At 47.9% G+C, this 24,865-nt stretch overlaps 1 protein-coding gene across 1 annotated transcript; it reads left to right on the top strand.

The window, feature by feature from the left end:
• Positions 1–3,361: 3,361 nt before the first annotated feature.
• Positions 3,362–6,826, top strand: LOC144098552 (uncharacterized). Its single transcript, XM_077631290.1, has 2 exons — positions 3,362–3,864; positions 6,689–6,826. The coding sequence occupies exons 1-2, from the start codon at positions 3,396–3,398 to the stop codon at positions 6,760–6,762; spliced, it is 543 nt and encodes a 180-aa protein (XP_077487416.1). The 5' UTR covers positions 3,362–3,395; the 3' UTR covers positions 6,763–6,826.
• The last annotated feature ends 18,039 nt before the right edge of the window (positions 6,827–24,865 follow it).

Here is a 24,865-nt window from a genome sequence, read left to right as displayed (position 1 = left end):
ATCGATACTGAAGCACCTTAAGCGGAATTAAGTGATAGCAGGCAGAATAAGAAATGAAATGAATGTGGCGATGGGGGACAGGAAGAGAGGATATACGGTTAGAGGTAATATACACAATCTATTTACATAATAAGAAATGTGTACAGGTTTCGATTAGTAATCGGAATAAAAATTCAAAAGTGGTTTTCGAGGAAAGTAAATGGCGCGTTAACTGTCTCACATTTCGGTGGACGCCCCAACTGCGCCATAAGAGAAGGGATAAAGGAGGAACAAGAAAAGGAAGAAAGAGGTGCCGTAGTGGAGGGTTCGGCAATAATTTCGACCACCTGGGGATCTTTAACGTGCACAGACTGCTGTCGCGGGAGCATCGCACGTTGCAGTTGCGACAGGCTAATCAGATTTCCAGGCTGGCTTTTGCGTGAAAGGTGCTCGTAGTGACTGTGAAAAACCTCCTTGTGGTGAAATCTGTGCACTTGGTGACTTCAAGTGAGTGTTACACGTGCCATCCTGGTTTGCGTCCGGTTGCACAAATAGCAACAGAAAAGACGCAGCTGATAATCATTTTTTCGCATGACCTCAAGATGATAGCCACTTAATAAATGGGAGCAGATACTACGGTCAATTTCCGCGAGGGAGAAGGAAGAGTAAGGTCCAGGCACTGGAGGCAGAACTCCACAGAAGTTGCAGCCAAGGAAATCAAAGAGCACTGGTCGATCTCCTTCCTTTGCAGCGCCTGGGGTTCGTGTCATCAGCACACGCCATGACAGTGCACAGCTCGATGTTTGCACACTAAAACGGTTTTTTCTTTATTGCCTGGCTTTGGCTCATAACATTTAACCAAAAAAAACACTCAACAAAAAACACACAAAACACTATGTACATGACGCTGTCGTGGTCAGCCAGCATGAGTCTGGCTTCGTCATTCTAAAATTCACGAAGCATACAGAGCGGCTCTAGCCTCGAGAGCCTCTCGGGAGGCTCCGAAGCTGCTTTCTGGATGGCCAGAAAGCAGTCCATACTTTCCCGAAAATAAATTCGGGCAGGTCGTGCGTCTTTGTCACAATAATAGCCTGCCATTCTGGAGCGCCATATACAGTAGAGGCCCAAGAGCATTATGAGATCAAATGGTACCCCACCCTCATTGTCTGTGCTTAAATAACGGATTCCCTGCGCGTCAAGTGGTAGCTCTTTCTAGTTCTGTCGTTACATTTAATGGTGTAAAGTGCTATAACCGACGAAAAACGTAGTGAGAAACTAAAGTGCTTGGATCGCATGAAACACACAAAACGTAATAGTAGAAGCGCTCCTTGTTTATTGTCATGTTCTTTTCAACATTATTGTGCGTGCCGTAGTGTCGTGCAGCTATGGGCGTGGCACTGCCTGTCGTTACGGAGGTGTAGCAGACGACGCGCGAAATGTGTAGAAAAGGACGACTGCAGCGCCGTTAGTGGCAGCGACGCCCACAATGGGCACGGCAACAAGCGTCAGGTGTCGGAAGCTAATAATAATAATAATTGGTTTTTGGTGAATGGAAATGGCGCAGTATCTGTCTCATATATCGTTGGACACCTGAACCGCGCAGTAAGGGGATAAAGGTGGAATGAAAGAAGAAAGAAAGAGGTGCCGTAGTGGAGGGCTCCGGAAATAATTTCGACCACCTGGGGATCTTTAACGTGCACTAACATCGCACAGCACACGGGCGCCTTAGCGTTTTTCCTCCATAAAAACGCAGCCGCCGCGATCGGGTTTGAACCCGGGAACTCCGGATCAGTAGTCGAGCGCCTAACCACTGAGCCACCGCGGCGGGTCTGTCGGAAGCTGCGGAACTGAAATTGCGCGCAATGAATCTCGACCGCATTCTTCATCCTTGTCGAATATTCTTCGGCTTCTAAATATATTTTGATAGGCTAACAACAACAACAACAAATCTTTTTTTCAGCCTCACTTGAAAAAAAGAATTTTGTGCTAGCACCAAAAACCATGGCGTACATCTCAATGGTAAACCAGGAACTGCAAGCATCCCTTCTTTCCTCTGTTTTCGCCTGTTCCTTACTAGAACTCCCACAGAAATCTGTATACTTTCGATCTGCTTCTCTTGCTATTCTCCATCTTCATGTTTAAAGCGAAAGCTTTACTGGCCGCAGGTTGAGCAGTTTCGCGTGATTCCTGGAGAGCCGTGCTGCGCATGCGCGAGGAGCAGTTAGGACACACGGCGCATTTCTCTCCCTCGCTCCCTGGTCACAACTGCGCTTGCGCCACTAGTAGCACCGAGCTACAGAACGCGCCTTGTCTCAAAATGCAACTTTCGATGTTTATTTTTTCTATGTTCTTTCCCTCCCTCTTTTATTCCTTCCTTCATGACGCTGTTCGGGTGCCCATGGAGATATGTGAGACGGTTACTGGGCATTGCGCGCTCGCCGCGCCATCTGGCATGACGTCACACCGCGCGGCTCGCCGCCGCCGCTGTTTGGTATGACGTCACACCGCGTTCCTCGTCGCTACGCTCTCCTCCACTCGCTTCGCCAGCTGCGTTGCATGCCTGATTACCTGTCAGATTGAAAGGAGAGCTCGCGTGCGCCCCAACCACAGTTGTGTCAACAACATAGCTAGACAATCAGACTAACCTGGACTTGCAATCAAGATTAACCAAGGCTAATCATGCTGTGCCTTAGCATTCGCTACGTATATCCTGGCATAGCCGAGCTAAGCAACTAAGCCGCAGCGTTCACTGGGTGACCAACCTCTCGCGATCAACCATTAATTAACCGCCACCTGCCAGGGTAGGCACGTTGCCTATCTAGTGTGCGGAGCGCACTCAAGGTTACAGGCCAAGCCGCGTGTACTTACCCGATACACAGTAGCTTTGGCTCTCTAACTAGATTCAGCTGTAGTTGAACGGCAGCTCATTTTTTTTGTTAACCTGGAATGAAAGACGTTCTGACTTAAAAGAAAAAAAAAACCTTCTATCGTGGCCAGGCAGGAGCCCGCGGACATCGCGGACACCAAGTTCCGCAAAGTAGACGTGAAAGGAATGCCTGCACTGGATTTAATCGTGAGCTAGCCCCTGAAATATTTCGGACATGTTCTCTTGCGCTCGCGCAAAACAAACCGGAAGTAGAAGGAAAAATGTCTCGAGGTCTCCCTACTCCTCGAGACAATCCCTCGCCGTGTTTATGTCCATTAATCCTGAAGATATCATCATCATCAACATCTGGAGTCGGCTGCTCGAGCTCTCTATGCTCGAGCGGCACGAGACATTGAACGCACGCCATCTTTTCTTTACAGCCGTTCCTTCATGAGGCACCGCCAAGCTAGGTGCGTCCACACTGTCCCTCCCGACTAGGCAGCTGCCTAACTCCATCAGAGTGGTCCTGGACTCGAACTCGCGATGCAGGATGATCTTGGCCAAGGAACTGACCGCTGCTGTGAGAGCGAGAGCTGCCGGTACATCGCAACCTATGCCGCGCTTCCATCTGGGCAGCCATCGGACGCCGAGCTCGCAAAGCGCTTCGTCGCCTCGGGGCCACGCAGGACCAGTACCATCGGAGCAACCTGTGCCGCGCTTCCAACTGGACAGACACCAGACGCCGAGCTCGAAAAGCGCTTCGTTGCCTCGGGGCCACGGAGCACCAGTACCATCGGAGCAACCTGTGCCGCACTTCCATCTGGGCAGCCACCGGACGCCGAGCTCGCCAAGCGCTTCGTCGCCTCGTGGCCATGCAGCACCAATGGAAGACAAGACGCTGGTGACTACCACGACCACCTCCGTGGCAAAGGCGAAGAGATACTTAAGCTCCGAGAAGCGCCTGCGCAGAAATGCACGCAGCCGGTCACAGCCGTTAGCCTTCCCCCACTACCTGCAGGGTGAGTTTCTTCTAAGCTTTCTCTCTCCCGAGTGGCCTTGATGAACTTGCGGGATATTCCTCTGGGCTGCTTCTCCAAACCCTGTGTTCATTGCCTACGGTCAGGGCGCGTGTTAAGCTTCAGGCGGGCGACATGAAAGTCCCACCAGGTCGTTCAGGCGGACGACATGCAGGTCCCACCAGCTCTAGTTCAGAAGTATCCATTAGCCCAAATCTTGATATTCATATTCCCCTGTAGGCGCCATCTTGCTTCTCTGATTGGCTCTCAGGTGTGTGAATCAGTGCCTCTGTTTGCGTCACTCGCCGTCATTCACAGACGCTCTTTTCGCGTCGGCGTGAAATTGATGTGGCGTCGAAAATAGATTTTTAGCAGCACTATTTTTGGTGCCCGGCTCGTAATTATTTATGATTGTGATGAGCAAAAGAAGCTACAGGCCGTAGGACGAGAACAAATGAGCTCGACTTCTCAATTTGAGGAAAGCAGCTGCATACTGGAAATGGCCGCTTCCTGTAATTTGAATGGCTGCCATAAACGTGAGGTACGCTCGTATTATGCAGTGATGTCAAACTGACCTTTCACCATGTATACAATGTGCCGCCAATAATAATAATTGCTTTTGGGGAAAGGAAATGGTGCAGAGTCTGTCTCATATATCGTAGGACACCTGAACCGCGCCGTAAGGGAAGGGATAAATGAGAGAGTGAAAGAAGAAAGGAAAAAAGAGGTGCGGTAGTGGGGTCTCCGGAATAACTTCGACCACATGGGGATCTTTAATGTGCACTGACATCGCACAGCAAACGGGCGCCTTAGCGTCTCGTCTCCATCCCAGCGCAGTCGCCGCGGTGGAGTTCGAAATCGAGAGCTGCGAATTCACCGCCATAATTTCGCCCTGCAGCAATGTACTGAAATCATGCAAAAAAGTGAAAGAAACGCTGATTTACACGGCGTTAGGTCGCCGCAGTTTAACAGGTGTTTATGTGATTCCAAAACTAGCTTATAAAAGTCTTGTTTTCATTGCACAATGAAATACAACGGTGTCATAAGGGCTCATCTGAAATGTGCAGCGTTTAGAGCATTAATAGCGAGAGCTTAAATGTGCAGCCGCATAAGGGGGCTAGCTGCGGCCTCGTTGCAAACCCATCGCTCGCATCTGTCTTTGCGGTTAATCTAGTGTGGCAATGGCGGCTCCGGCAGTGCGTGTTGCTGAATTTTGCTGCTTGTTGCACTTATTCGTCGTTTATTAAACCCTTATGATCCCTATGATGGTTTATGATCCCAATATAAGACGGGCATTCAGCACGTCAGATACAGTGAAAGAGAGGGAAGAAAGGGCTGCAGAGGCAGTCGGAGACCGCAGCTGTCATCCGTTGTTTTCAGACCAATTAGTGATCAGTAATCTGGCCCGTCAGTTTGGTGCCTTGCAATGACGCATGCGTGACGTCAGCACATTCTGCTTTTCGACAAGGACAACGACGCTGCATGAACGGAGCCATAGCGCTAAAAGCTAACGCGGAAAATAATTATTCGATTCTGCCGAGTTTGAAACTTGAACACTGGTGCCATGCGGTCACAGATCCCAAATCCAGAATATTCCTCGCCAACTAGTGGCTTGTGTGAGAATATCATGTCAGGCGTGCTAACGCGCGCTACTTTATCGTGACTCGTGCAGTTTGAAACGCTGTCTCAATTCTCTACTATTCTTGATACCTACAAGTGAAGGACAAAAGAACAGAGAAAAGCGGTTATCGACGGAGTTTTTCTGTGCCCCATTTAGTGTGCCTTGTGGACGGAAATTCCTCACAGTACTGTCTTGTTGCATCTCAGGAAACAAGGCGATGCCTCCCGGAGAGCGCTAACAACTAAAAACATGATCACAGGAAAAAAACGTCACTGTGACCATGGTTGCTTATTGGAATCGGTTGACTGGGGACGACTGCTATTTTCCTGGTTGTTATCAACTTACCTTCGGACCACTAGTTTAATGTCGCATAATTGTGGTGTGATCATCATTTCGTATTTTAGACGTGGCGTTACTGACAACTGAACTTGTCGTAGAGCACTATGCGCGTTATCTCCAGTTGTTTTTGTGGCAGTGTAATTGATGCTTGCCCTCGGTGAGTAAGCCATTTAGCGAAGGTTTAAGTGCGCTCGAGCTGCGAAAGTGTCAAGCTCGGCAAAGGCGGACGAGAAAGCGACGATGTAATTGAGGAGAACCAGATATTCATCTTGATTCCTCCACTCCATCTTGATTCCTCTACGAACACGCTGATAGCGGAAGTGCCAGCTGCGTTCGTAAAGCACGGCGCCACGCTGCGCCAACCATGCGGTGATTTTCGCCTCTCTGGTGACCTCATTGTGCTGATTCTTTTCACTCACTACCGAATGTCCATCTGTCGTGTATACGCCAAATTATTTATTCCTTACTTTTAGAGTTGCTGCTGATAGTGACAGCAGTTTTTATTTGCTTGATAATTTGCACTTCTAACAAAATCATTTGAGCAGTTAAGGCTCAGCTCTAACCTTTATTATAAATATGCAGTTGCAATTGTGAGAGCATATGTGATAACGCAGTAATGCCTGTTAGAGATGCACTAAACTCTATATAGAACTATCGACCAGCACTTCCTTTTCCTTGTTCCTAAACATAAACCCATCGATCAGCAGTCTTTAAAGATCCCAAATTTCATATGCACGCCTGCTTTTATCTGTCTGCCTGCTTACCCACTTTTAATGTATGCGTGTTTTTTTCTTGGCGTTTGCGAACCGAAATTCATGGGCTTTTCATTCACCTGAATTTTTTTTCCACTCGTGCTTTCGGGTGCAGCCAACGACGCAGCCCTCGCACCGCGTCTGCTGAGGAGCAAGACATTACCTTCTGCTCCACGTATCGTCACGTGAGCCGAGCTGCTGTCGCTCAGAGGGCGTCCGGCGGAGGTGTACAGTTCTGCTGCCTCTGCCAGCTGGTTGAGTAAGTAGTCTCACTTGCGCCTGGGCACTGCTACAGATTGCGGTTGTCCGCAGCGTCACGGAGAAAACACGCCACGAGGAATTTGCGTTAGCGTTGATGATACGCAGCTGCTGTGTCCCGGCATACACGCATCGTTGAACAATGACGCAGGAAAATGAACGCGTCTTACATGCAAGGCGTTCGGGACCCACTGGCAAATAATTCAGCCGTATATCACAGTGGCAGCTGGAACAATGTGGGTACTTTAGGCACAGGTATACGGGCGCTGTAACTGTGGACCAGACAGTGACTGCAGATCCGGACTATTAGATGCAACTTGGAGAGAAATATTATTAGATCTAAGCTTACCGGCTTAACGCATTAATTAGTGAAAGCTGATTGGCACTGGCAGCCGAGCGGTCTGCAGTGGCAGACCTCTTTTGACGTTTCACACGAGCCAGCCCGGTTGGGCGCCTTGGTGGCTCGTGATGGCGCCTATACGCTCAGTTCATACTCGGATTACTGCAACAGTAGCCGGTAGTTATGAATCAAGCATATCCCCGTTCACCTAACTACACAAGTGCACTGCACAGAAGCCAACTACTCAAGAAACATTTAGGTTGTGTGCGAAGCTTTCACTGCAGACGTGCAAAACTAAAAACGTTTTTAAACGCGGCGAAGCCTGCTACCACGGTGTCAGTGACTCCGTTGAAATCATGGAGAGGTCCGAAGCGCTGCTCCCCAACATCTGACCAAATTCAATCTCCTTCAACTTCTTTTCGCCTTTTTTCTCTTCTCACAGTGACCGAACGCTCCGCGAGTTCTACCTTGAACGAATAATAACTGGACGCCCCACTCCAGTTGTAACCAACACAGTGCTGTGCGCGTGTGTGATTTAATTCCTCTAAAATGAATTAATCACGCACACAACCTGGACACATTTCTCATCGTGTAAATAGTTTGTACATATTACTTCTCCCCCTATCCTCTCTTCCTGTCCCCTCACCTCTTTCATTTCATTTCTCCATTCTGCCTGCTATCCTTTATTTCTGCTGCCCCAGCTCAGGTGCTTCAGTATCGATGGCAGATTCCGGGGCTAGAAAAATCTTTTCCTTCCTTTTTACTATTATTTTTAATAAAACCACTACCACCACCACCCTTCTCACATATTTTCCAATGTGCAGAATAACTCGCGCAGTGTGCTTTCGAAACGCGGGAGCGGTTTTCTTGCAGAATCCTTACAAATCGCGCAAATCACCACAGATTTTCGTGATGTACTGTGCGTTTGGCTCCATGAGCCTGCGTTTTATGGGTGCTTTAAAGTGTGACACGGCTCGGTTGCCTTCAAAAAGGCGGGTTTCTTGCGTCGTTTTGTGTGCCTCATTTCTCTTCTGTTGTAAATCTGGTGTACCAACTAGCCCATGCAAGATTTTTATTCGCCACACAATTTGGCCATTTGCAAGCTGCTGAAAATCCGTGCTCGTTCCCGTTTTTTACGTGTGTAGCACACTGAGCAAACACCGTTGAAAACTTTCAGGGGCTTTATACGTTTCTCATTGCAAGGCTATTTTGCCGAGAGAAGTCTCAGGGCTCTATCGAAGGGCCACTCAAGCGCGCGAACCATTTGAGTAGACCAGTGTGGATACCGTGGTTTAAGCGCGGCGCGACTGCTCTCTGCGGCGTATTTGACAGCGAAATAAGAAACTAACCAGCAATAATTATTAAGGACTGGTCCCTCCATATCTTCAACTACTGGTGTTTCATACAAGTAAAACGCGCGCACAATATAAAGAATTAGCCAGCTATCCTCGCCCTGCGGCTGTAGTTGTGAACACGGGCCAGCCATTTCTAGATATTTCTTGTGGGTTCTTCTTTCGCTTAGGTGTCAAAAGGGTTATGCGCGCAGGTTTCTGGGATGTGATCACTGCTGTCGTGCTGGAGTCGCAAAGGTTGCTGGTCTCACTTCATAATTGGCGAGTGCCAGTGGAGAGGAAGTCGCGCCATAATAATGAAAGAAAACGACGGTCTAATTAGATTTAAATAAAAGGAAAACAAGCAAATTGGTCAAAAGCTTACGTATCGCGCTTATTCCTTTCCCTGCCACGGACACGCCCACACATATTGAAGCTTGGACGGTCGTTCCCTTAGCAAGTGATGGGTGCGAAAGGCGTCGGTCTCCTTCCTCACTACACCCATCTTCCAGTGCTTTCCCGCTGAATTGCTCTGGGCTTTCCATGGTGTTTCTATAGATAGGCTTAGCGCGGAACCGCAGGCATACAGTGAAAAAGACGACGATCGCTAAGGCGCGATTGGGAATATAGGCGGGTGGAAGGGAGAGTCTTCTACACTGCGAGTGGAAGTAAGCATTCGAAGAGTAAGCAGGTTTCTGAGAATCCCTACTCTGATCGAGCGAACGCGCGTGGCCTGTGTTATTCAAAGCTGTCGAGGAACCAGGGCGCATGCGCCCTATGGGTCAGTGTACGTATACCGCTGTCCGTTGCACGTTTCTTTATGTCCGGTAAGGCGTAAGCGCACCTGCGCTCTTCACAGTATCTGCGCAGATGTCTTATACTCGCATACTATATAGCCGTGACTGTCGTTTTGCGTGGCCACAAAGTGCTGCATCCGACACTGCGATTGGCGAATGCAGTTCCGTTGTCGCATTAGGGTTGAGTGTCACTGAAGGAGCAGCCGTAATTTCTCAGGGTGCACGCCTTAATCTGAACGGAGCTATACCTAAGTGTCTTCCCTTTTGCATGACACCACGCAGGCATCACAGGTCACTAGCGGCCAATTTGCTGCTTTTAACGCAATTTCTAAGGGACTGTTGTCTGTGTCTCCCTGGTTGATTCCCCGCCCTCCTTCTCTTTTTTCTCGACTACACAGACGGCTGAACCTGATAGTTCATGGGCGTACTGCGCGAGCTCGGCGTGTTCTGCTACGCCATGGAAAGGAGCGACGACAGTTTCGGTTTTGTTTTTCGATAGTTTCTCGATATTTGTGAATTTGATGTAGTTGTAGATTGTGTTGCAAATTATTAAATCTAAAGAACGCATCAGTCGTCTCATCATTCCTTCAATAACATATAAGCACTCTGTGAGCTCTTATCTACGGGGGGAATGTTCACTCGTCAAAAGGTGTTCAAAGTGCAGATATAACTGAATTTTAATAAGAATTAGAGGATAGCGCATTGGGTTAATTCCCCATATATGCAGGAGGTCATTGTCTACATTCATAGATCCCTGGCAGTCCTTACGCCCCTCCTTGGAGTGTGGTGCAGCGGTTGAGCGATGCGTCACTGCCATGCGATGGCAGGTGTTCCAAGCGGCGGGCCTCGTGTGCGCCCCAGGTTGATCTTTCCGAACGACAAATCATCAATTTAACTGCCAGCTGCCACGATGGCCAGTTTTCTCGCTATCCCATGCCCAACTTGTGACGGCAGTGCAAGGTCACATGAGCTAGTTGGCCTACCTGAATCCCGGGTCGCTCTCTGGGCACCACCTGCAAGAGTCGTGCTCGTGATTTTTCGCCCACAATGCCGACTACGACGCCGACAGCGCCGACAACAGACTTTCTGAACAATGGGCCTTCAACGCTATCGCGCCATTACTTCGAGAGGCTACAAAAAAGACTGAGTGCATCAATACATGGTTTACCAATCATTCAGCTGTATCATCCGCAGGTCAGTAGAAAGAATGCATATGCTTTACGCCAGGAAATCGGTGAATCCGTTTCTCTTTCTGCGCCTATGTCCACAAGTGTTATTCTTAACTTTCAGCGAATGCGTTGACGTGACATTCAAACATTCAAACCAACCTCGGCCCACCCAGGACTCGCCCTGGCAGTTCGAAGTCAGAAACGAAGGACTATCCTGTAGGGACCAAAGCTAAATTGACAATGTTTACACGAATCAAAGACAAGACCTTAGCATTGCTAAAGGCCAGACCCAGCTATGCGCATACGGTAAGGTCAAAGACATGAACTCAAAATTTTAGGTGTTTTCAATCGCCTCGACGTTCTTGAATCGAAAAAATATTCCTAATCTCATTGAGCCTGGCTATCTTCGATTCAGGAGGAAGCTAAATATTTGACAGTGGTCTAGGCAGCACTCCAGTCTTGTTTAAATGATCTGGAAAGCCAGTTAGCAGAAATGGTTTCATTCTACGTTGTATTCCTGATGCAGGCGAAGCATGAAACTAGGAAAGAAAGCACTTCGTTTTCAAACGCACTCTGCAGCGAATCCATGCGAGTACCTAGGTATACAGGACGGTTTGGTTTAGTTTATGGAGGTTTAACGTCCCGAGCTATTAAAGACGCCGTAGTGAAGGGCTGCGGGAGTTTCTACCACCTGGGGTTTTTTAACGTGCACTGACAACGCACAGTACACGGGCCTCTATAATTTCGCCTCCATCGAAATTCCACCACCGCGGCCGGGATAGAACCTGCGTCTTTTGGGCCAGCAGCGGAGCGCCATAACCACTCAGCCTCCGCGGCGAATGGTATACAGGATGTTTTTTTTAAGTGTAACAGATTTTTATTTTAAACCTGAGTGATGCGCCGGTGCGCTCTGTTTAGGTGGATTGTACTGCAAGACAGACATTGTGCACATCATGTGAATCAGTAATTAGACGTTTAACTAACTTCAATTGGGTAATAAACTTTTTAGTTTTATTTTAAAGGGAACGATTGTATTGCGAAATTGATGGCCGTTAAGATGGAAGGTGACTGTTGTTATTAAATTTTGGCAGTGTTTTTTTGAAATATAGAACGCCAAAAATGCTAGCTTTAAAGATTGTTGAGTTGGCTTTCCCGCGCTACCTAAATGTGAAATGGTGTCGCTGAGTGTCGTATCGCTGTCGAAATCAGGACAGCTACTCCTGCATCATCAAATACACCAAGCGCGTCTGTATTTGATGAGCAAGAAGGGCGAGATGTGCCATTTTTGTGATATGCAATACGGGAAAGGCAGCTCAACGAGCTTTCAAAAGCATATTTCTGAGATTAGATATCTAACACCATTTTTACTATTAAGAAAATAAACGCAGATCACCTTGGGTGTTGACGGCCATCAGTTTCAGAAGATGATCGTGCCCCCTAAAATTGAAAATAAAAAGGTTATTAGTTAATTTCAGTTAGTTCATCGTTTGCTTATTAATTCATATGAGGTACACATTGTGTGCTTTGCTGCGCTGTGCTGCCCAGCTCAATATAAAACATCGACGTATCTCTCGCAGTCATTAAAATATAAATCTGTAAAGGTAAAAATCACCTCGTTTAACGCGCCAATCGACCTTGCACTTATTCACCATCAAATTGTTGCCCTATTATCAAATTTTCCTCTTTCGGATACAAGGCGAACGTATTTGACCTCTGTGCGTAGCTAATTAGCGAAAAAAATTTCATCTCGGGGAACTTTTTCCCCAGTCACACATCTGGCACGCAAGAAACATCGCTATTGGTGAAAAGCCGACCTTAGTAATCAAGTTCCCGCTTTCTACATAACATGCTGGTCGTTAATAACACCTGCTACGTCTTCAAACCTGGAACACATTCCTTTAAGAAACTGCGAGCCCAACCCTCTGCGAAAGTGCACAGAGCTGTCCCCTTCCCCTAGCCTCAACGGATATTTTGGTGAGCGAAGAAGCAGGAAACCTACAGCATGACACGTGGGCAAGTGCGCTGCCTTTACCGCCATCGCGCAAAGCCATTCTGTTAGGTGGCGCAACCAGTGTGCTGCTGACATCACAATAGCAGAAACCAGAAACCTGGCCTCATTACAGCCTGCCTAGATAACAGTAAGGTATTTGCTCAATCGTCCCAGCTTACAGTTTAGCAGTGCGATCACAACGTGCGATCAGGCGTTGGTGGGTGTCGTGTCAGCTTTATCTAAAAACCAATCAGTCCTGCCACATTAGACTTGAAGGTGACCATAAAACCATTTTATGCTATCGACCTCCAAATTACTCTTTGAACTTCGCATCAGAGCTGCATAATGTGTTTAACTATGTTATCTAACTTCCAGCAGCGCCCATATCGTTTCAAGGCAATTTTAACTTCCCTGTCCTCCCTTGGTCTTCAGATGTAACTTCTAAAACATTATCTTCGTTGCAGTACAGTGGGTTCTTCAACGTCTGTTCACTTTTTTTTCAACTTCTCAGCTGCCAACGCACATTTAGTATTAACTTCCCATCCGGATCTGGCTTAAAACTTGACCTACTTGGCCGGCCTAAGGGACCGCTTGCTAATTTCGTTTTGCTTCGGCATTCAAACTAACGAAGCGGACAAGGATGTCAAGCAAATACGTGATTGCAACAGCGATGACTTGCAGGCCACCACTGCAGAACATTCTTCATTTCTCGATGTATTTCTATCAGATTTTTATATCGAAGCCACTGAAACTATCCTTAGCATTTTCATTGCAAAAATTTACGATCGGAAAAAAACATTCCTTTACGCGCCATTACACCCTATATAAAAGAATTGTGGCACAACGCACGCATAAAAAGGCTTCCTAATATAGAAACACGTTTTTCCGAAGCTGTTTTCCTGCAGCATTCCTTTTCACACATGTTCGCAAACAATCCCCGCAAGTTTTGGCGAATCTTGAATCATTCAGATCAACCGTAAGATAAAAACAGTATCTAACAGTAGTATCTGTCCGATAAAAACGGTATCTGACAGTGGCATGCCCCAGTAGTGAGTGGCATACCAGAAAATCACATTTATGGCCAATATTACCGCTACTCTTATCTTGACCGTATTCGTTTTCTTTGCCTTTCTTACCCTTTCTGCAATGTTGCCTTTACAACTGGAAATTTGTTCTAGCGCTAACAATCACGGAACTCGACGTAAAGGTAAGCGAGGAAATGAAAGCACCCAGTATTTCCTCCACTTTCTCCTTCTTACCGGATCTCCCGCTGAAACAAATGAATTGTTGTTGTGTGTGTGTGTGTGTGTGCGTGTGTGCGTCTGTGCGCGTGTGTGTGTGTGTGTGTGCATGTGTGCGTGTGTGCGTGTGTGCGTGTGTGTGTGTGTGTGTGTGTGTGTGTGTGTGTGTGTGTGTGTGTGTGTGTGTGTGTGTGTGTGTGTGTGTGTGTGTGTGTGTGTGTGTGTGTGTGTGTGTGTGTGTGTGTGTGTGTGTGTGTGTGTGTGTGTGTGTGTGTGTGTGTGTGTGTGTGTGTGTGTGTGTGTGTGTGTGTGTGTGTGTGTGTGTGTGTGTGTGTGTGTGTGCGCGCGCGCGCTAAGCAAGCGGCAACCAAGACTGCCATCGCCGGCCGCGCGGCTGCTGCTGCTGCTGCCGCTTCCAGCCGCTTCCGTAAGTGGCGTCTCACAGACACGGGCACACTGCTCCTCGTTGCGGCGTTCCGTGCACAATCGTGCACGAAACTCGCGGTCAGGAGCAAATGATATCCGAAGTGCTATGCAGCTGCAATCTCTGTGTAGACGCGCCTGACTTCGAGAGAACACAATAAGGACAATTGGGGGAGAGCGTCATACTTCTGTGGAGGGTGCTTGCGAGCAGCTAGGAAATAATCAAGCCGCATGTAACAGGAAGAATGCGTACACTTATACGCGTTGGTATACGTGTGGTGTACCAGATGACCAGGGGGGGGTAAACACTTACTGAAGATCCGAACCATTTATGCAGACAGGAGAATGAAAAAGTTATTGAGTGGGCGTGACAGGTACACACAGACCATGAACAGCAGCTTACCAGTACCCTTCAAAAGCAGAGTTCAAGAGGAAAATTCAATGGCTGTATCTCAACATTACACACCTATGGACAGAGACATGGAGACTAGTGACGGGAGTGCAGCCGGCTGTGGAAAGAGAAAACATTGGGGGAATTTTAACTGACGGAGAGAAAGAGAAGAGTGGGCAAGGGGAGAAACGCGTGTTAACGATAACCTAAACGGCATCAAGAGGAAGGGGCATGTGTACGGTATGTAGTACGGAGAGGTAAAAACCGCACGGTTCCTTAGTGTGATGGAGTGCATTCCCGCAGCGGTGGCCAAGTGGTTGAGCATCCGCCTCGCATGCGGGAGGGGCGGGGTTCGATTCCCAGTGCCGCCGGGTACCCACCAGTGATACAATGGGTACAAGCTTTCCCCTGGTCTGGTGCTCAGCTTCTTTAGGGTGAAATGCTTGGGAAATGGGTCTTTGACCCCACCTTGAGAAATGGAAAATACCTTGTGTCATAGCGCTCTTTGGCCGTAGATGTCCTTGCGCCATAAAAATCTATATCCATCATCATCATCATCCAAGGGAAAACGAACTTTGCTGGATGTGGCACAGTCATGGCGGCAGATCAGATTAGGGAGTTTACGGGGTGCAGCAGGACGGGGTTAATTTTAGATTGAGAGGCGACTGTCTTGAAGTGCACGTTGCTGGGATCATGGTAGTGATGGTGATGGTTTAACGGCTGCCACTGAAACATTACGATGCTTTCGCTCCGCTTCCGCAGGAGTGGAGGCAATGACAGTGCCTGCCGTAATAGGGCTGTACGAATTGGACTCTACCGCCAGGGCAAAGGCGGAAGAGGAGGTGTATGAGGCTGCGTCGACGTAGACGCTCTCCGGCTGTGCGCCATAATGTTTGTGTAGGGCTGCAGCCCGAGCAGCACGACGAGCCGCGTGATGCTCGGGATGCATGTTCTTGGGGAGGAGGTGAATGGTGATTAGGTCCGTGTGCGGTGTGGGAGGGAGAAGGTGTGGGTATTATAGCCAGGGGGGTGTAGGGCAATGACGTCAAGAATGTGACGGCCGGCTAGGGTGGAGGAGAGCCGTTCAAGTTTGGCAGATCGATGGGCCTCGGTGAGCTCGGCGAGGGTGTTGTGTACGCCCATCTTAAGAAGGCGTTCATTCGACGTGTGCTGGGGGAGGTTGAGTGCCGTCTTGTACGCCTACTTCAGGCTGGGTTCGACGGCGCGCACTCTTCACAGAACCGCCGGGCAGAACATCATAAGTCGCATCCGTGATGCTATGCAATACTGTATAGGCTTAAGTAGCAGCATAGGAGTTTCTCCAACAAGCGTAGGCTACGGACAGGGGTCAACACCCACACTTTGTCGTCGGTACCCGACATGTCGCGGTGTCATTGCTTGTAGCGGCGTGCACGTGTTCCCTGTTGCCGCCTGATGAGCATGCGGGCCAGACAGCGGGCTTCCTCTGCGTGTGGGACAAATTCCCCGGCGTTTGGCGTGAGCGCCCAGTCACCGGTATTGCACGGAAACATGGCATCCAGCATTGTGTGCACATTACGCCAATAAACGAGGCGAAATGGCGTCAACGGTGTTGTTCCTTGTACGGCCGTATTGTACGCGTCTACGTACTTTGAGAGCATATCTGCTACAGTTTTGTTCAGTCGCTGGGTGAGCGCATTTTTACCCCAAGAAGCCAATTTTTCTAAATTCCTTACTCTTCCCTGAACAAAAGGTTATTTTTGCTGACCGACCTCGCCTATTGCGTTCTTTATACTTGGCGCCTAGGCATGGGCTTTAGAAAAGGTGACATATAGTTGAAACCAAACATTAGATGTAATGTGTTTGCAAAAAATGCCATGCAGGGAAATAGGATGTCATAATTAAGGCACACGGACTGCTGGCCGTCCTATAGACGTGTCTTCAGTGCGGCACAGGGGCAGCGCATGCTCCAGTTATTCACTGCATCATCGGACTTGGCCTATTGAACTGGAAACCAGTAGGAGCACGAAGTCAAAGGTTATGCAAAATGCAAACAATTTCGCCCAGCTCTTTATTCGGCTTCAGGAGCAGATGTTCTATCAGTGGCCCTTTTCATCTCACTTCAGCTAAAGGGCGCACTCAACAGAAGACCGGCAGTGGCCACGAATAAGCTGTGACTTGCAAACACGGCCTACCATTTCAGCGCAGCTCTTCTAGGATTACCCTTCGTTCAGCGCTCCAGAGAGTAATACGCACACTTTTGTTGGGGTATGATCACTGCTGCCATGCTGGATTCGCACTGCCGTGCATTAGACGGCTTATTTTGTTCAGAATTTCTTGTTGGATACTAATAGCACAGAAAGTTGGATGATTATAATAAAGCGAAACGACAAGTTAATGGGTATAAAACGAAAGGAAACAAAGTTGAGCCGGGTTATAACTTAGACGAAGAGCTCCTGCAAGTTCTTCATTGTAGCGAAGAACGTAATCAGGAGCCGAATCCGCGAGATGGTTCGCTTTGAAACCGGTACGCTTCCCCGCTGGCTGCCGCGCGCGACTGGTCGCCTGTCGTCACAGCCCGCCTGACGACATCTCGTGGAGGCGGAACCGTGGTTTTTGTACACGTCACACGAGCTGTCAATCAAGTGAGAGCGAACCGATGCGCCGGCCGTCTGTGGAACCAAGACGCTGGCGTTCGCTTCAGTGTAAACATGGTGGTTCCTCCGTTTGCCTTCTTGATGTGCACGTTGTTAAGTGATCGTTATAAGTGGCCGAACATTAACGCGAGGATCCCTTCGACATGCCATGATGATCTTTTTTGGCGGCATTTCATGATTTCGAAGGAATTAGTATGCCGGCGGTCTACCGATCTAGAGGGTTAACTCGGGCTGCGATGACGCGAGAGAAATATCATCTGCACGCTTCGGTTTTCTACGACCCCTGTCTACCGAGTGGACAGGACGTTGGGCACAGCTCGGCGTGAGCGTGCTGACGGCCGGTTTGTACTTGTGATTCGTACAGAAAAACATGGAGAAAATTCTGTTGAGAATCTGCCTGTGCCTCACCGAGTTTCACCACACGTGCTTGCTGCGTGAAGATCGGATAAGCGAGCGCTGCCATTGATCTCTGTATCATCACAAACGCTTTGTTGTGGCGCACGTTAAAGTTTTTCTTCGGGAACTTTCGCTTTTTCGCAGCGGTGTTAGCAAGAGTCCACATCGTTCTACTTATCGGTGGTATCTTGCCTGAGCCGCGCCTTTTGGACAGTTGGTTGAGTCGAAATGAAGTCCTTACCCTATAACACTGCTGCTTTTCTCTGAGCCATACTCCCTTTCTTTGCCAAGTTAAACAGTACACTTGTTAGGTAACCTGCGTTTTAGTGGTTGTAAACGAGCTAACGTTTTCTTGCTGTATACGTTACCTGGATCAGTTTTGTTAACATTGGTCTCAGGAGTGCGTAAAAAATGGGATACCGCACGCTTGTAGGTAAAACTAGCATTTTCTATTACCATGAGGATAAGTTTCACTCGCGAGCTGATAGAGATATATATCACAAGTCAGTTTAACGTCCCAAAGGAACTCAGGCTATGATCAACATTTTAGCGGAGGGCTCCGGATAATTTTGACCTCCTAGGGGTGCAGTGACATTTCAAAATATGCGCGTTTCTATGATTGCGCCTCCATCAAAGCGCGAACGCCGCGGCCGGGATCGAACTCACGTATTTCGGATCAGCAGCCGAGCACCATAACCACTGTGCCACCGCGGCGACTGAGTAGCGAAGGTGGCAGCAAGTCATCCGTAGTGGAGAGCGAGGTGCGATTCGTGGTGGCTGCGTTAACTGTAATGGCGCGTTAATTTGGGTCCTGGATCCTGCTCCTCTGTTTTTTTTTATTAGGTGCAGTGTAAATATTCTGTGATATCCATAGTAATATTTAGTCCACGCGTGTCTTCGTTCCTATTCTGTTAACGAGCACCGTTTCTTCTGCCTTCATGTTCACCTACAGTACAACTTCAACTATACTGCTCCATGAGCTCAATTGGCAGCTACCGCTGGCGCATAGAGTTGTGTCGACCCAGACTGCAGCCTCTGCGTGCCGGCACTGTCACCGGATTACACGAAAACGACAGCAACAAAACTTCTGCAATACCGCAAGCTTCCTGCGCAAGTTCAAAAATGAGTGCCACCTTGTCCCGAACGGAAAAAGACCCCGCGTGATCGCCGATTGGCTGCGATTTCCCCCTGGTTCTCCAATAAGGTTCCCCCAACTCATGCCTACGTCAAAATGACGTAGCGGCAAAGAGAACTGGTTCCAAAGCGAATTGTTTCGTGGTTTCGCCCCCAAGAGATTTGTTCGGGAGGGGCCCCAGGTAATTTCTTCTAGCTGGCTAGGGGCGGAGGCGGGGGGGGGGTTAACTCCAGTTTTGGGGGACGGGCTGAGGCCCCCTCAACCCCCACCCCCCTTGGATGCGTCCCTGGGTGTAGGCGTTGTTTCGTTATAGCCGTAGGGGGCCTTGGCCGCAAGTGTCGCATGCCAACGAGCTTACTTATCATTTTTTAGAGCAAGGACAATATACAAGACGTATAGTTTGCCATCGATGTGAGCTGACATGTTGTGGCCTGCGCACTCGTCTGTTCCATCCAAAACGGGTACTGGTAATGGAGTGGCCGCTGCTCGCCCACTATCACCGCGGCCCGTGTCAGCTTCAGCACCTGATCACACTGATAACGCTAATCAGAACAGCACCACTGCACGGGTTCAGCCCATGATAGAACTGTCTCGTTCTATTGAATTAGTACGCCACACTGAATGCTACCCTCCAAGGCATAGGGAAACGAACTAGACTGCAGAGGGCCCCTGACAATGCACGGTGTGCTGCCAGATGGCCGAGTGCAACGAGGTTGTCGAACGGCATAAACCCAGGTAGTTTAGAAGAGCTTTTGGCTGGGCGCGCATTAGTGCACGCCTATTGTAAAGAATGCACACATAAAAGAACTTAGGAAAGACGACGAACATGGAAAGAGCGAAGACTTTCAGCGCTCTTTCCGCCTTCATCGTATTTCGTGCGTTCGCCTTTTATCTGTGCACAACGCTCTCTTAACAATAGGCATAAATGCAATGACCTTCGTAAATGATTAGAGCGCAGCTCGCCGCGTGCGCCACTCGCCGTCCTTTCGTTCAGCTGGCCGCGTACCTGAATTGCCAGATGTTCGGTGAAGATAGACGTGCTTAAGCCAAACTGGGGTTTGCGTGAAGGCTCGTCATATTGCTTTGAGGTAAATATTACTCTGTAAAAACGACATTTCATTGCATGGGCTTCTATAGCTTCCATCCATTGTTTCGTTGTAGCGAGGTTTGCAAAGACCGTACGGATCGCACTTTTCTACTCGCGCCATCACTTTATTCTTTATTTAATAATTACCCCGCATTGCTCGAAGGCGTCACAGCAGGGGGGTTACAAATTTGCAAAAAAGACGTCTTCATAAAGACATACACTGAAGCTTGGACGCTCGTTCTCTCGAGTACTAAGTGCCGGGCGCTCAAGATGCCTCTCTCCAGACACCCACTTTCTCCTCCAGCAAGAACTTGGACGACGCTTAAGCTTCGCCTTTAAGAGTATTACCCGGTAGTTTTATCGTACCGCCGCCGTTAATCAGCAGCCGCTATCGGCAGTCTCGTGGGGGGGGGGGGGGGGGGGATGGCTCTGCTTTTTCCGCAGACCAATGGGATCGCAGAGCCTCTCGGAAGACTCTGCGACGGATGGAAACTTTCCGCCAGGCAGGCGAGACTTAATGTCAAAGTAGTATCGCGCCACCCCGTGGAGGCATACTCGGCGGCACCGCGGCGGTTTTGTACCTCTCTTCCCGCGATTAGTGGTGCCCGAATCACACCTTACTCATCGATACCTCACGCATACACACGCACCAAACCGTCGAAGTGCATTAACCATCCCAGAAACTGAATTAATCTGATTGAATTACCTAATAACAATTCTGAATAGTCATAATTAACAATGCACGCATCAGTATATGCCTTTAAGACACCATAGCAAGTCAGAGACCACAACGCATTCAACAGATCCAGCTCTATTCGAATCAAAGCGACGAGCGTTTGTGGCCAATGGGTAGCGTGCCGTCTCGCGGTCTAATGGTCGTGGGCTCGAATACCACCTAGTTCACCACAATTAACTTTCACTGCAACTACTTCAGATATATAAACATCCTTAAGAGTTTGCGACCAGTTCGAGCACGCTAGCACCAATCTGCCTTTCACAATGCCGGCTCCGCGCGTTAACAGACAGCATATACGGGACGCACGAATGACCGCAGGATTTTGTTTGAATTACCCACGCGAGGTCATGGGGTCATTGAAATGAGGTTTTATTCACTAAAAACGCAGTTGTTCTTAGCTAGGGAAGTAAAGAAATGAAACGCAGGCGTCGCCATGCCAGGCCATTTTCGAAAACAATGTTCGATACCTGAGGGCCCTCATTTAAGGCAGATCCTTGAGGCTACCCAACGCTGCTATTCACTTCCAAACGGGGATAACAGAGTCCTTTTTAGTTCTTTCTTTCCGGCAGCGGTAAAAGTTTTAGATCCAATTTTCTCGTCGATAAACGTGTCTTGTAGCAGTACAAAGATCAGCGTATCCAGAAAGAGCCGCAAGATCGGTGTTCACTTGGAACAAAAGGTGGATGTAGTTGTTTTCAGTGCATGTTTAAATTCCTAAAACCATACGCAAACACCTTTAAATATGCGGATTATCCACGTCGGCAGGGCCAATAAAAATATAAACTTGCTTCAGGTGCGAAACATTTATCTGCGTCACCTGCACCTTTTTGTGTTCACTCGCTTTTATAAGCGTACGCCACGGCTGCAAGCATCACCTGCTTCACACAACCGTTACATAACCGGACGTCTGAAGTACCGCTGAAAATAAGGCCCACATACAAAGGAGCGAAAGGGCTCGTATACCTGCTAATACATTCTTTCCTTGTGGGCGCAGAGTACAACATCCAATACTGTGACTGGCGAAAACTCTTTCTTTGTCGCACTACGTAGGAGTGTCACTGCAGGAGCAGGCAATATTTCTGAGGTTGCCTCACTGTCACCACAACTGTACTTCACTGTCTCGCTTTGTATGACGCCGCATTGGCCTCATCGGTCACTCTTAAGCAATTTTCTGCGTTGAACGCGATTTCTTAATGATCTTTGTCTGTCGCTCCCTGGTTCATTCACCAGCCTCAATCACTCTTCTCTCGACTGCGCAGGTTGCTAAAGCTCATCTTTGTGGCCATCCTGAGCAGGTTGCGACGGTCCAGAGAACCATGGAAAACACGGCGGAAGTTTCGATTTTATTTTTGAAGTACTTTTTGTCACTAATAGATTGGACACAGGGATCAATAGCGTTATAAATTATTAAATCAAAAGAACGCAATAGCTGTCTCCTCATTCCTTTAGCAGCCTAGAAGCGCTCTGTGAACGTTTCATGCCCAACATTCTTAAAAAAAAACTTTGAATATTGCAAACCTGTAAGGTACTCGGATGGAATTACTGAAGGTAATGTTCTATTCTTCCGATATGCAGCAAAACCATTCTGTTATAGCGTTTGCATAGTTCGCATCTAGCAGTTAAGACTGCCATAGAAAACCAATAGAGAACGCTTTTGACGACAGCAGAAACGATAGTAGAAAAAAAATGGAAGCCCGCCGACGGGAAGTCTGCGGATATTCATTGTTACAGTAAAACCTTAAATATTAAAAAAAAAGAATTCATAAACGCTCGCCCCTTAAAATATGCTTTTGTCCAGAACTGTTTGGTGTGATCCATCGCTGTTCACTGCGATGCTGAGTGCGTGCAACACATGCTGGATAAAGCATTCAGTCGAAGGAGTTCATTACTGACAGATTACGCTCTCGGCACCACGTACTTAATAATAAAACGCCCCTCAAGGGGTGGTCCACCATGACTGCACGTTATCGCTCAGCAAGGGAAGGCGGCAGTTTTCGCTTAGAACACGCTACACTTACGGGCATATATAGTCCTGGTTTGTAGTCAGCTCTTTTGTAGGAGTGAAAAACAAACTACATGTGCTAAGATAAATGGATGCGTGTGTTGACTGTGCTGGTATACCGTACCGCAATACATCACAACTCCGAATACGGTTGCCTAAGGCCAGCTGCCGAAATTGCACGGAATTTCTGAGACACCCGTTTGCAAAGCTCTCGAATTTATGGGGGAAGTAATAGCTGTGGTTGATGGAAAGAAATGGTCCCCATTACATTTCGAACCTTTTTGTCAGTACTGTCGTCCGGGGGGTAAGAAGTAGTCATGCTGAATCAAGTATTGAGTACGTGCTGCAGAATTCTGCTGAGCCATTCCAGTTCCACTTGAAATCCTAAATCCATATTTAAAGGCAGTATGCAGTCTGCAAAGTGAGGAAAGTTGTTGGCAGTGAAGCATGCGAATACAATAAATACAAGAGCGCTCAAATGAAATCTACGACTTGTCATGAGGTGGTATGCGTGGGAGACTGCGGGCAAAACCCAGCAGCACTACTCATGGCGAAGAGATAGCGCTGCTCTGTGTGTACAATTCTGGCTGGTTTCTTCGCACAATGGAAGCATTTTTCCTCTTCATTGCACTTTAACCGGACTAGAATGTGAACGCTTGTTGAACTGCTGACGCCGAATATATTCAGGGTAGTCTATAAAAGTTGTAGTTAAAGAGCTCGAACAGCTTAATTAGATCCATCTGTAAGCCAATCGAAGCACTGGGACTCCTACTCGTAGAATCCCGATAAGCTCAATCACAAAGGCAGTTTCTGACGCACATTTCTCAATAAGCTCCCTAAAGCCCTGTCAGCAAAAAAAATTAAACTTGCAAGTCTAAGTTTGCTGTAGAAGAGTTGCTAGGTGGGAGAGTGCGCGATGAGAGTGCGCCCTTATTCTTGCTTCACGATCTGCATGGTCCAATAAAGTTTATTGTTTCTCGGCGCTTTTGTGTTGATTCTTATGTGTTGTCCAGCCACGTTGCGCGCTGATTTTTCATCATGAATTAAATAAAATTGGGAATTCCTAATCTCAAAACTTGCGAACTAAAAATTCGGGCATTCTGTTTTATACAGAATTCGCGACTAAGTCCCATAACCCGGTGTCAACCGTAGTTTACAGAGAAAACAAGCGCAGATTGAAGAATGCCGTTAAGCAGCGAAGCTTCGAGACTTTCCGCTTGAGCGCGTTGAAAGCGCCGCAGACCATTCCATCCTCCAGGCTTCAATTTTACAATCAGTGCATCCCCTTTAGTGGGAAAAGCCGGGATGCCGCGCTGCGATGAGCGTCGAAAATTGCCTCCTCCTGGAAAGCTCCCAGCATAGTTCGAGTTAACTGCACTAATATTCTGATGTCCACGCCTCCGCCGAGCAAAATACTGTCATTATGACAGACGATGACCGACGAGGACCCCGAAGCGGTACGGTATGAACAAAAGTTATTTCAGAAAACAGCACTCTGTTAAAGGTTGAAAGGACAATGAAAGCAGAAGAAAAGAAAATAAAACTAACGGAGAAACAAGCGTTCGTAAAGTCGTATTGCATTTAGATAAGTAATTTTATTTTGAAGAAAAGGACACAGCGGGCAGACTTGGCTGACATTCTTATTCTGTGAAATATGAAACTCACTAGAGAGGTTATGGAAGCGTTTTATTTTAAAGGAATAAGATTTTCTGTCCAATTGATCTCTCTGGGGCCTTTTGTTTAAAAAATCACGTACCTGAATGCTACCTGCAGCGCACTGTGCACACGTTTTTTTTCTCTTGTTTTTTGTCTTATCATTTATCCTTTAAAAGTGTGTGGTTTTCTGAAATAAGCGAGCTGCACGGAACACTTCTGTGCCATCATTTATCACCTTCTGTGTCTGTATTGCGCTTCTAGAATCTGAGAATAAACCCATATCAAGTTGCCCAATAATCGTTACTTCTGACCTTTTCCAAGAAAACTACGCCAAGAACCGTTGGCCTTTTGAATTTAGGCAGAGTTCCTAAGTATAGGGCGCTTTTGTCGAACCAAGCGTAGGTTTAGCGTGACGCATTTTCTCTTGCGCTCGAGCTGAAGGCAATCTATGGGCATGCCGCTGTTGCGAAGTTGCTGCAGCAAGCTGATTACTGCGTGGCGTCATATCGCTGCATGGCAGAGTGGCAAAGCCCTGTTAGGTTTTAAACACACCGCGACGGTCTATTTCCTTCGCATTAGGACAGACACGCCATTTCTTTGTACCTGGACTCTTGAGATGCAAGCTCTTCTTCATGGTGCTCTCACCATCAAATTTCGTCGGAGCAACACAATAGGGGCGCTCTTTTGAGTAGCTGTGCACTTCA

The sequence above is a fragment of the Amblyomma americanum genome, chromosome 1, assembly GCF_052857255.1.
Source record: "Amblyomma americanum isolate KBUSLIRL-KWMA chromosome 1, ASM5285725v1, whole genome shotgun sequence".
Taxonomy (NCBI): Eukaryota; Metazoa; Arthropoda; class Arachnida; order Ixodida; family Ixodidae; genus Amblyomma; species Amblyomma americanum.
Note: the sequence above shows the minus strand (reverse complement) of the source record. Positions and strands in the feature narration are given on the sequence as shown.